The sequence below is a fragment of the Chlamydotis macqueenii genome, chromosome 6 (genome assembly GCF_036417535.1).
Source record: "Chlamydotis macqueenii isolate bChlMac1 chromosome 6, bChlMac1.mat, whole genome shotgun sequence".
Lineage (NCBI taxonomy): Eukaryota > Metazoa > Chordata > Aves > Otidiformes > Otididae > Chlamydotis > Chlamydotis macqueenii.
The window spans coordinates 20116134-20128397 of NC_141561.1; the positions used below are offsets into that span (position 1 = coordinate 20116134).

Below are 12264 nucleotides of genomic sequence, written 5' to 3' on the forward strand. Positions count from 1 at the left end.
CTAGGGTTTTATAACAAAGACGACTAGTAATTGTCTGTAAAACATATTATATTCAATGCCAAGTATTTCAGGAATGCTGAGATATCTCTCTACAGCAGAAAAGGATATTTTGAAAGCTCATAGCATGAATTAATGGCTTTCTGCACCACAATATCAAACCCATGCTATACAAGTTGACTTGATACAGACTTCATCTGCTAAATGGAGTATTAAAAGGATTATGACGTGTTTATCGATTTTAAAGTGATACTCAAAATTTTGTCATGCTGGTTTCAGAATATTGTCCTTCAGATGCTCTAACAGAGACAAAGACAGCAGATGCTAAGTCACCACCCATCTACTTCATAATACTAACACCAAAGGTCAAACAAGTGGAGCAATCCAAAGACTCTTGTGATGACTTAAGTTTGCGCATGAGTAGGTTCAGTGTAAAGGGAGTGAAGAGATGGGTCCCACACTTATTTCCACCTCAGCAACCAATTCGGCAGCTCAGTGATCCACCTTGTATTACATACTTTTTGCTAGCATTTTCGTGCACAAAAGGGATCTTGACTGTAGTACTGCTTTTCTTATAATGAATTTTGTGGTCATTCATTTAAAAAAGTAACGATTTTCCAGGGTCTTTATCCAACCTTTGTCGTAGTCTCTGTTTCATATGGTTTTCTTCTTCTTCCTAATTCTGGATCGGCTTCATCTCTGTCTCCACTCTCAAACACACAAATATCTAGATGAGCTTCCTGATATCTTTTGATATTATGTGATTTAGTACCTTTCAACTTAAACAAAGTGATTTAAAAAAAATTACTCTTTGCTGATATTTAGCTTTTTAAAAATTTGAATTTTGCAGGATTCTGCTTTTTCTTTAGTGATTTGGAAGTGATAAGACTTAATGACTAAAATAAAGATAGGCTTAAAGACTGCATAAAGATTTATTTTAAAGAAAAAGATAGTTTCACTTTCTGCTAGCACTTTATAGAATCATTCTAACTTAGTGAAAATAGCTGTAAAATACTATCAAAACTATAGTTTCATAGAAGATTCTAATTTGCCAGCATTGTATAAACACTGTCCTGTGAAAATTACTATGTGTCAGACACAAAACAATAGAAAATCAGTCCATAAATTAGACAGACGTCTGACTCATGGAGCTGAATTCCTGTGTATATTTTACTTTGAGATAAGAAAACCTCACACAAAATTATCTATTAAAATGTCTTTTTCTCATAAAACTTTTAATAATTTTCTTCTCCTTTCAAAGAAAACAAAGATTACTTTAAAAGTATTCTGAATACCTTTGTAATAAATATTGATACTTTGTTCTAAGGATATATAAACTTCTGACTGACTTCACTGTGCTTGAATTAGGGATATGTTTAAATACATTGCTGGATAGAAACCAAAAAGAACACCAATTGCAGTCCTTCTCTCTGTTTTCTGAATATTGGGGAAGAAATATTAAGTACAGAAAGCCTGGCAATTGTCACTCAGACCATAAATCAGAAGTAACGTCACTAGACTTTTTTCCTGTTGTTCATAAGATCTGTAACATAAAAGCATCATGAACTATGACTACTTAAAGTCAGGTTTCTAGGACACTCTTATCACAAATATTTTACTTTTTCAGTCTTTTGGTGAACTTAGTAGCATTATTTTCTGTACTATTAACTTGCTTTTTTGCTATTTGGTTAGTTCCTGATTTTCATTGGCTATTTTCACTTTTATAACTTCTGTGGTAAACAAGACTTCTTTATTTTTGTAATTCATTGCACGATTTATGCATATTTTAATTCATAAAAGACTATTATACTTGCTTAAGAATAAGGCTGTTCAGAAAGTACAATTTCCATCATTACCTGAGCTTCTTCTTGTTGCTTTTTCAGTTGTTCCAGCATCTGTTGAAATTCTGCCTCTTTCTGCTCTGCTTCTTCCATGGTTGCTTGATTCTGTTCTTCATAGGCCATGGCGACCACAGCCAGGATCAAGTTGATCAGGTAGAAAGAGCCCAGAAAAATCACCAGAACAAAAAAAATCATGTATGTCTTCCCAGCAGCACGTAGTGTCTAGGGAGTAGAAGGCATATCTATATATTATTCCACCACTTGTCTTTGTTACTGCAACAGCACTATGCTTTCAGGTCATGTACAAATAAGCCTATTTATATAATTTTGTATGTCACCTACAGTTTACATTTTATGTCATCAAAATGTCTTACCAGCTGATACAGGTTTTCCCAGAAGTCCTGAGTCATTAGCCGAAAGAGTGACAAAAAAGCCCAACTGAAGGTGTCAAAACTTGTGTAACCGTAGTTGGGGTTTCTACCAGCTTTCACACATATATATCCCTCTGGACACTGCCTGTGTGAAAATCAAACAGGAAGTTTGGTCAAACTTAGTGAAAACTTTTATTTCCTTCTTGAATATATTTATTATCTTCTGGAACAAGAGGCACTATTTTTCCACAGGAAATCTATGAATTACAATTTAATTAATTCAAGAAAAACCCTCCTAAGAAACTAACTAATAGGACAATTGAAACTAATGAAAGATAGCCTTTCCATCAATTCACTGGTTGAAGTGATCTAAATATTTAAATTCTTCTCAGTCACATTTTGCAAATAGAATCCTTATTCCAAATGAATAATTTCCTGGCAGACATAATTGCTAAAATGTTGTTAATGTTACAGACAGATTAAACAATTTTGTTAGCTAAATCCAATTGTACTGTTAGGGATCTCCCATATAATGTTGAGGTTTTTTTTAATAAGCTTCTTCACTGTTGCCAGTTCGGTATCAGAGTTCAGCTAACAATTCTAGGCTCATAATGGGACACGTGTATATGGCAGAATTTGCCAGTAATGAAAAAAATTTAGGCTTGGAAAAAAAGATTCAGTCTTGAACTATAAGGTCACTACTGTGCTTTCCTAATATTTTACATATTCTCTTTCTCAGTTCTAACCTTTGCTTTCATCCTACTTTCTTCAATCAATATATCTCCAAAAAAGACTTTACAAGAATTCAGATTTTACCATTAACACCAACATAATTTTCCAATCAAGCAGGAAGAAAGGCTGTTAATGAGTATTTTGTTTAGCCAGACAGTAAAATATTTTGACTTAAGTAAGAAATCATTGTTTAGCAGCGAAACTCTGTAAGTTCTGTAACACTGCAAAATATGGAGTTGCAACTGCTATGGATAGGTTTCCTGTTATTGCTTTTCCTACAGAATATAACAGAGAATTTTTGAAAAGGTCTTACCCTGCATCAGAGCTATTACCACAAAGCAGGGCATCTCTTTGTCCTTCCAAAATGTAAAAATGAGCTGTGTAGAAAGCATTAGAAATATATGTGAATAAATCAAATTAATCTGAAAGTACTATAAAGTAAAATAAAAATAAATGGTAATAAAATCAAAGTGGCTAGCTGCTGATCACTTTGTAGTTTGTTTATCTAGGAACCCTTCTGGTTATTGCACTTGTTTCTTGTATGGATTTGATCTCTGTCAGTCAGTCACTGTAAGCAGTTCTACATAAGGCAGAAATATAAACCGTTCAATATTCTTTGTTTGATCCCAAATAGTTACATACTATAGCCACAAATATTTTAAGAATAGGTATTACATCAGTCATTCTTACTTTCATCCTCAATGTAATCCTTCCAGTTAAATGTGCTCACTGTCATATTAACAAATGTACCATTTTCATCCATTGTGCTATTAAAGTAGGAAATAACATTTATTTCAAAAGTAGAATTGTCTGGAGGCCACTGCAGGCATTTATTCCTCAAGTTGCCCATGAACAGCTGCAGCCCTATTAGTGCAAATACACTCAGACAAAAGACAGTCAGGATCATTACGTCCGAGAGCTTCTTCACAGACTGAATTAGGGCTCCTACAATAGTCTTTAGGCCTGCGAAGAGAAAAGATACGTAATTTATCAATGGGTATCTTTGCCCTTCCCATATAATTAAGATGTCATGCAGACACTTAAAAGAAATTCTTTTTTATTTCTCAAAAAGTAAAGCTTCATGAACAGCCTCAGAGCTTGTGAAGATGAATGAAAGAAAAAGATTGTTTTTTATGAATATGCAATGCACATATATTCCAATACATTGAATATATATTGTCATTCTCAAGCAGGAAATTTTATCAATCATGCTTTCCTGTTATAGATTTGATTTTATTTCTTATTTTTTCTCAGAATTTAATATTCAGCCAATAATTCAGTTTCCAGTTAGTATTAAATATGACTTCACAACAGTATGAGAACAGAATGACATAGAATGGCAAGTAATTTTGAGGAAAAACACTCATTTACTTTTGATAAATTTTCCTGTGCAATACTTATCTCCTTTTTGGTAGTTATTTTGTTGTTCCTTGATTGTCTTTAAAACAATTTTAAATGGTTAAACAAATGAAAAAAAAAAAATCAAAATCAAGAAAGACAGAGCGTTAAAGCTTTTTAAAGTAAAAGAGACAAATTGTCATAATAAAATGCAGAAAAACAAAGCAAAATAACCCATAGGCCTCATATCTTATGTTTCATGCAAGAATCTGTTAAACTCAAAGGCTGAATTTGCAAAATAAAAGAAGCTAGTGCTGAAAAGGCAAAGAATCATAATCCAGGCTTATGATCCATGCCTTTTTCTTTCTTTTTTTTTTTTTTTTGGCAACACGAGCAGCAAACAGCAGTAATTATGCTCAAAAGAAGTGAATTCAACTTCAATGGAACGAAAGTCAGCCTCGGTGTTTAACCTAGCTCTCACCTGGAATGACTGATATTGTTTTCAAAGCTCGGAGAACTCTGAATGTTCTCAACGCTGAGACATTGCCCAGGTCCACAAACTCTGTCACATATCTGTAATAGGGGAGTTCACACACAAACACAATGACAGCACACAAATAACAATCAGAGTTACGAGGGGCCTAACACCTTACACCAACTACTTCTTACCTGGGATTACAGAAATAGTTTTCAAAGCTCTCAATACTCTGAAAGTTCGAAGAGCTGAAACATTGCCTAGGTTTACAAATTCTGTTACATACCTGTAGGATTAAATCACAGTTATTCAGAATTGAGGCAGAGCTTATACTAATTATGCGGGTCTTCAAAACCTCTGTGGCAACATTAGCAATCATGCTCCAAAATTTACCTGTCTCTTCAATACACCTTGCTTTTACATTATTTATTTTCATCAATTTTGTTTAAATTTCATTAAAGTGAAACTCACAGATTTGTATTTGAACAGCTAATTAAACTAATTAGCTTGTAATTAGCTTGAAGTCAAAGGGATGGCTTCCATTCTGGTGAGCAGAAAAATGCAGGACATGAAATTAGTGTCCCTCAGCAGTAGTCACACTAGTGGCTGATGCTCCATGCTGGCTCCTACCCTATTTTACTTTGATTTATGAGTATTAACATGTGTGATATGGTGTATAAACTTCACAGGTTGCAGAAATTAAATAGTTTTAAATCAATATATTTATTATAATAGTCTTTGCCACTAATTTCATGCCCTAAAAGCTTAAAAAGTTCTTGAACCACTTACGCCATTAAAATGACACTGAAGTCAAGCCAGTTCCATGGGTCTCGCAGAAAAGTAAAACCTTCTAAGCAGAAGCCCCTTGCAAGAATTTTAATAAGTGATTCAAAGGTATAAATTCCAGTGAAAGTGTACCTGAAAAGCATCAAAGCAGGAATAATGGAGTTTTGCATACTTAGGCTTATAGACTGTGCAATTCTTTATCAAAGATTGACTTACAAGAAAAGAAAAAGTATTCAGAAGTGAAAGGAGACAATCATTAACTTAACTTGCCCCAAACACTGAAGAATGCAATTGTTGCTCAGTAGATTTGAACCTGACACATATATACTATTCATTTTCTAAAAGGTTGATTTAATCTTAGTTTTTGTGCTTGCAAATAATTTCGGACTCTAGTATCTACAGGTAAATTTCAGACTTTGATATTTATATGTACATTCTCTGGCACTCACAGGGCTGCCTCTTTGCTTGCATTCACAAATCAGGTAGATGTCTAAGTGTTACAAAAAATGAATAATTTTTTAAATGTAAAGATCAGAGAGTTTTGTGAAAATCAGTTCTGGATAATAACTATACTCATGCCTATAATACAAGTTTATTTCATAAATAATAATTAAATATAAGAAAGCATGCCACCCAGATTGTTATTCCTCAAGATGTAGAGCATGATTACCGATTTACCTGGTGTGGGAACAACCATTAATTTAAAAACAGAATAGTGAGTTATAACCAGTGTAATGCAGGGACTTCCTGAGACCCACGTGGGTCTGTGCAGACCTCCAGAATAAAGGAGATCTACCTACAGGCCCTAACTGCTCTTTTTTCAGACTCTCAACAACTCTAACAAGCCATAGTCACTGTTGAGCATATTGGGAACGCGTAGTGCAGTTTCTAAATACAGCATTCAGAGTAAGAGTGCTTAATGCAGTGAAATAAATAAATAGGAATCAATAACGGCTATTGGAGAACAAGAGGGAATTAAAGAAACCGCAAGTGGTTAGAACCATGTTTTTCACGAGTAGTATTATTTCAAAGAAAAACATAGTATTTCAAAGGAAGTTGTGTTCCTTGCGATTTGGGTGTCGTGTGTGCTTGCTGTGGCTGGCACTTGTGAGTTCACATCAGTAGACCACAGTGAATGTCCCACTATGCTAAGGTCATGGATAATCAAGTAATATACTAACCTCACCAATGATATGCACCAATTTTATATGCACATTTGAAGCACTGGAGCTCCTTTTCCAATTTATAGCTCAGAATACCCAAGGACAAGAGTTTGGGTTTGTATTTCACAGCAGAAGTTCAGATATTCCTCAGACATAATTCTAAAGAACAAGACATTACTCTTAAACCATTTAAATGATTCAGGAGGAAACCAGAAAGATCTTGTTGATCTCTTGGAATCTGATTCTTCATGATTGAAAAAACTGATTCTGGCATGCAACTTGCCATAAGTGTTTCTTGTTTAGAGTCACACAAAAACATATATATAAAAACAAAGAAGTAAAAATGTTTAACTTACTCTACATTCTTTGTCCAGTCTGGAGGGTTACTCATGGTCATAAATACACAGTTGGTCAAAATAGTGCACATGATGAGCATGCTGAATAATGTAGATCGTAGTCAAGGCATGTGAGTCAAAAAAGTATGACAGTTTTATAACACTGAAATAATTTAAAATATTAAGTCTATAAAAATATGTACAAATAACGTGACATTCTAAATAAAATCTGAAAATAAAGCTTTGCACACAATTTCATCTATTTTAAATGGTATGCCATCTGGCAAGTTGTGATGCACTTACTGTAAAACAATGCATTACTTTTATAATTATGGCAGGTTTAGGATTGAAATGAAACTTCAACACATCCTTAAGTCTGTAAAAGTATGAAATGAGTACCCAAACATAATTACTTATTGAAGCCAGGAAGATCATTTTAAAAGATCATCAGGCAGTTTGGTTGTTTATGCCCAAGTTGTTCTTAGGACATGATTGAAAGATATTTGAAAATATTCTCCTTTATTCTGACCTGGATCTTTTATAGGACACCTACTCCGATGCTGAAAACACAATGCTGAAAAAGTATGCCTGAAAAAGCAGCTCTTTCCTCGTGCTCTTTTGTCCTTGCTAAGTGAGTCTAGTTCATGAATAGTACTGCTGGTCTTGGTAAAAGTGTGACCTTAGATATGTTCAAGTGCAATGGTTTGTTACTAATTTGGCCTTAGCTGCAGGGCTTAGTATGGGATCAGGTCTCCTTTTGTATATAAAGCCTGGTATTTAAACTCTGACAGCTTTAGGTGGTTCAGTAGAGAATTCTCTTGGTAGGAATGAAGATCATACTGCAATTCACATGTGATTTTGCTGCTTTTCAAGTGTGATCAGCATATGTTTAGTTAGCGTAGTACACCCACATGGACATAATTTGTATATCCATATTAAAAATATTATTTCAGTAATTAAATAGTTTTAAATGGTGACCCTTAAATCAACATTAAGAAAAAAGGATATGAATGTACCAAAATCTTGATAGCAATTTTTCTGATGGGATTAAAAGGAGTTAAAAGGTACAAGGCAGACGTGGCACTGAATCGGAAAATTGCCTTTCCCTTATTCAATACTATGAAAGTCTGCAAAAAAGAAATACAGGATTAAAATACAGTGTTGATTACATAAACGTCTTTATCTCCTTCTAAAGGATTCCATTCTCCACCTGTGAGGTTCAAGTTTCATTCTACTGTCTAGCTGTGGCAGGAAAATAACTGATTCTATGAATACAGTGGATTAAGCCTTCCACAGCCAATTCTCCAAATTTCCCAGCATGTGGACAGAATCCTGATATTTTTTAAATTGCTGGGAATTACCATTACCAATGTCAGTTTATCAGTAACAGCAAAATGCAACATTTTATCACTAAAATACTTTCAATTTTATTTCTAACCAAGTATTTGATTAATCAAACACATTGTACCTTGTGAGCAAACACAAACAAAACCAAAACAGCAAAAGGGCAATTCTGAATGCCAGTTTGTATTTATAACAAATACTTGACAGAATTATATACACATATCTATGGTGACAAGGACAAACACCTGTCACTAAATAATTAACCATAATTTTAAAATAATTTTGCTTTCATTTTAGATTTTTAAATACTATCAGTATCAATTATATGTATCTTCTAAAAACGTATCTGTGAAGAAATAAAAGAGATAAATAAATTGCCAGCTGACATCTTTCTGAGCAGTCTGAGACAAATGTATGCCAGAATTTGGCATCCTATAACAACAAATCTTTTCTTCAAAAAAAATGCTGTGTTCATTTTAACAATATGCTCTTATTTTCCCTGTTTGTGAGCACCAAGTTTCACTTGTTCACTTTCATTCTGTTCCTGTTCTTGGTCATCGCATAAGTTTTCATTTTTATTCCAAGTGTCTTTGTGTGAGGTTTACTTGCATCTTTGGTGCTGTCTGAAATTTCTTCAGGGCATGACTATTCTTCATTCCTTTTGCTCTTTGTCAATGGTAATGGACCTGCTTTGTGTTACCATAATAGAGTCTTTGTTACGCTCTCAGCAGAGCTATATAGTATCACTGTTCTCCATGATCTCCATTCTCTGTAAAAACTTGGCTGTGATCAGAAAAATGCTGCCCTCTCCATGGCCTTTACTGCCTATCTGGTCTGTCCTCTCTGGGAGAGAAAGCAAACTCCTCTACAGTGGGAAAGAAAACAGGTAAAGGAGTGTTGCCGGTGGCTGTTCACAGAATAACAACAAGCGTATCATTGAGGATGACAGAGGATGGACTTGCACTCATTGGCATCTCTCTCTGCCCTACAGTCCTGCACCCCACTAGAAATGGTGCAAAGATGTTGCCTGTCCCAAGGTCACTGCTGCCGCAGAGCCTGTAGACAGACTCCAATTCATGTATAATTTTCTCTGCATTGACAAGTTGATGATTAAAAGTAGTTTCTGCTATAAACTGGAGGAGGGATAACTAATTCTAGTTCATCATTTAAGATGCCCATTTGTTTTCTGTTGAGCACATTAGGTTGGTACGTAACATAACAACAGATGTTACCTGTGACAAAAGATTTTGCAATTTACTAATTTACTCTCATAGACTAACAAGTCCATCAATAGCCTGAGTTTTTACACTTTTGTTCCAAAAAAATCTGACTACTTTTCCTGATCATTGGAGGTTAGAAAGTATACTTCAGTACTTCTCAAGTTTTCTGATACTTCAATTGTAGACTATTTCGAAAACTTAAGTCCTGAACTTATTTATGTTACTTTATTCCTCAATTGTTTTGCAGGTAGTCAAGAAAAGGGCTTCGTGAATACAATTATATTGTAAGAATCTGCATGGAACTGTTGATATAACAAAACCCATATAAAGTAAAATAACCTTTGGCAACACTCCCTCTCTGAGCTTTGATTTCTTTAAATTTCCTTAATAATGTTAATAGTTTTATTATCTACAGCACTGTTTATTTAACTCTGTCAACTGTTAGGTTATGCAATTACATATGGATTCTGCTTTATTTTCCATTCCTATTACTGAAGCTATACTTTCTTAAACAGTTTTGCAAACCAAAGGCAACCACAAATTTAGCCACAAAATTGAAAGCACTATTGGCATGATTTTTTCGTAACAAAAAAAACCCCAAAACTTTCTTTGCAGTTTAAAATATTTTATGTCTTCATTTTTTTGTAGTTGCTCAACATCAAGTTTCTTATCCGGATGGCAGCCTGGAACGCCTCAAGCCATTATCAGAGCAACTGTGTCCATTTCCTTCTCTGTTTTAGAGAGACGAGGAAAGATAATCCCAAGCACTTGCTCATAATACACCTTCTGCATTTTTTAATTTGAGGTTATCAGACACAGTTTCATCTTCCTCACTCTCCTTACCCACAACATTTTGTAGGCCTATTAGGAACTGAGAGAACACCTTGATGCTGCTAAAGAAGCACGCAGAAATAAGCAGATAGAGAGTACAGAGGAGAACCTGCTCTTCCTGTCAGCTGTACCTTTTACTAATCTGTGCAGGACATAAGGTATTTTTAACTATTCCAAGGCCGGACTATTTCAGATCCTGGAGCAGTTTAACACAGTCTACAACTAGTCCCAGCTATGGAGATATACTCGTTTGTTCCTTGTTGTTCTCTTAAGTCATATAACAGTAGTCTGTTTCCAGATTGTATGCATCATTGCTATAAGATCAAAACCCATATACTCTGCTTGAGATCCTGACCTCCTAAAAAGGTCAAGGGGAAAACTTTTTACTTGAATGGATCTGTTTGAACAAGCCTTTCCATCTCCAAGTCCCTGGCTTGTGGATCGTGTGAAATGAAGACTTTGTATGACTGTGCAAATTAGAAGGGGAAGTACATCTCTTGGAGCTTACATTCTTCATGGAGCGCAGCTATGCTACTAATGATCCAGTTATGTTACAGCCTCACACACATAACTCAGGCACATTACTTACCTCTCACAACATGTAACTCTTCACTTTGCTCTTTTTGTATGAAAACTCTAAATTAGTCTTCAGAACAACAAAACTCTCTTTTTTTGATCCCTTCCTCAAAACTCAGCTTTTCTGTGGTGTCTGCCACAGACTTCTAATTGACATCTGTGCAGCAGAGATCTGTCGTAGCAATCCCAAGCACCTCAAGCAACCGTTTCATTGTGGTAGTTTTATGTGACCCAAGATTTACACAGAGTCTCTATATGCTAGAGATATATATATATTTTTTATACACACATATATAGATATATATGAACTAGATGATCTTTAAGGTCCCTTCCAATCCAAACCATTTTATGATTCCGTATACATTTACATATATTATATAACATAAATAAAGAATACAGTTACAGTCCTTTACTTCACTAACTTGGATGGATACTACCTGGTTATCTACAACCATCTCCACTGCAAAACCATGCTGGGAAAGCCTCATTTGTCATATCCAGTCTTACTGCTACATTGAAATCAGGAAAATTCAGTCATGTTCTCAAGTTCTGGGAAGCTCAGGGAAGCTGTATCTTCCTTACAGTGAAGTACATAACAAGTAACTAAATGGGAGTTGAAGGACTCACAACATAGAAGAGCATAAATCAGTTCTGTTAAATGAAAAGATGTTTCTGTATATTTAGTGGCTTGATGGCTCAAACCATCATATTTTGTGATTAAACTTTTCTAGTGTAGAAAATTCTATTATATTTTGTGCAAAAGATTATTCACTTACTTTTTTATTGATATAATATGGGTCAAGGTCTTCCAAAGGTTCAGATACCATTCCTGGAGGTATATCACCATAAATAAATGGCAGCGTCTTTCCTGCCTCCAAGTCACTGTTTGGTTTTGGACCATTTTCGTCATCATCATCTGTATGTTCTTGCTTGGGCTTTTTAGCTTTTTCTTCTGCAGAACGCTTTTCAATAGCTGCGAGAGAATCTCTAGTAAAATAGCGGAAGCTTTCAGGTCCTGGTGGTACCAGCAGTGCCTGTGCCATGTTTTCATCCTGCAAATTTAATTACTTTTAGCCTCTTGCATAAGAATGACCTATAAAAGAAAATTAGATAATTTAAGAAAATGAGGTAGTACTGACAGGAAAAAAACCCCACATTTGCTCAGAAACCCTTTCCAGGCCTGACACAGAAGCAGCATGTTTCAAGGCTGAATGAAAGTTTAAAGCAACTGCTCAGAATTTATTTATTTATTTTG

The 12264-nt window shown here is 34.8% G+C and overlaps 1 protein-coding gene across 17 annotated transcripts in view; it reads right to left on the reverse strand.

The window, feature by feature from the left end:
- Nucleotides 1-12052, reverse strand: part of LOC104485739 (sodium channel protein type 2 subunit alpha) — a 61115-nt gene extending 49063 nt beyond the window's left edge. For 7 of the 17 annotated variants that reach the window (XM_086750284.1, XM_086750280.1, XM_086750272.1 and 4 more), the window contains exons 1-9: nucleotides 11786-12052; nucleotides 8047-8165; nucleotides 7060-7149; nucleotides 5544-5672; nucleotides 4761-4852; nucleotides 3632-3904; nucleotides 3255-3318; nucleotides 2213-2354; nucleotides 1854-2060 (exon numbers count right to left, since the gene is read on the reverse strand). In XM_086750284.1, coding sequence (XP_086606410.1) covers nucleotides 1854-2060; nucleotides 2213-2354; nucleotides 3255-3318; nucleotides 3632-3904; nucleotides 4761-4852; nucleotides 5544-5672; nucleotides 7060-7149; nucleotides 8047-8165; nucleotides 11786-12052 — 1383 coding nt within the window. Of the gene's footprint in view, nucleotides 1-1838; nucleotides 2061-2212; nucleotides 2355-3254; nucleotides 3319-3631; nucleotides 3905-4760; nucleotides 4853-4948; nucleotides 5041-5543; nucleotides 5673-7059; nucleotides 7150-8046; nucleotides 8166-11785 lie in introns of all 17 variants that reach the window. The other 10 variants (XM_086750285.1, XM_086750273.1, XM_086750269.1 and 7 more) reach the window with 5 other exon arrangements.
- Nucleotides 12053-12264: the final 212 nt, after the last annotated feature.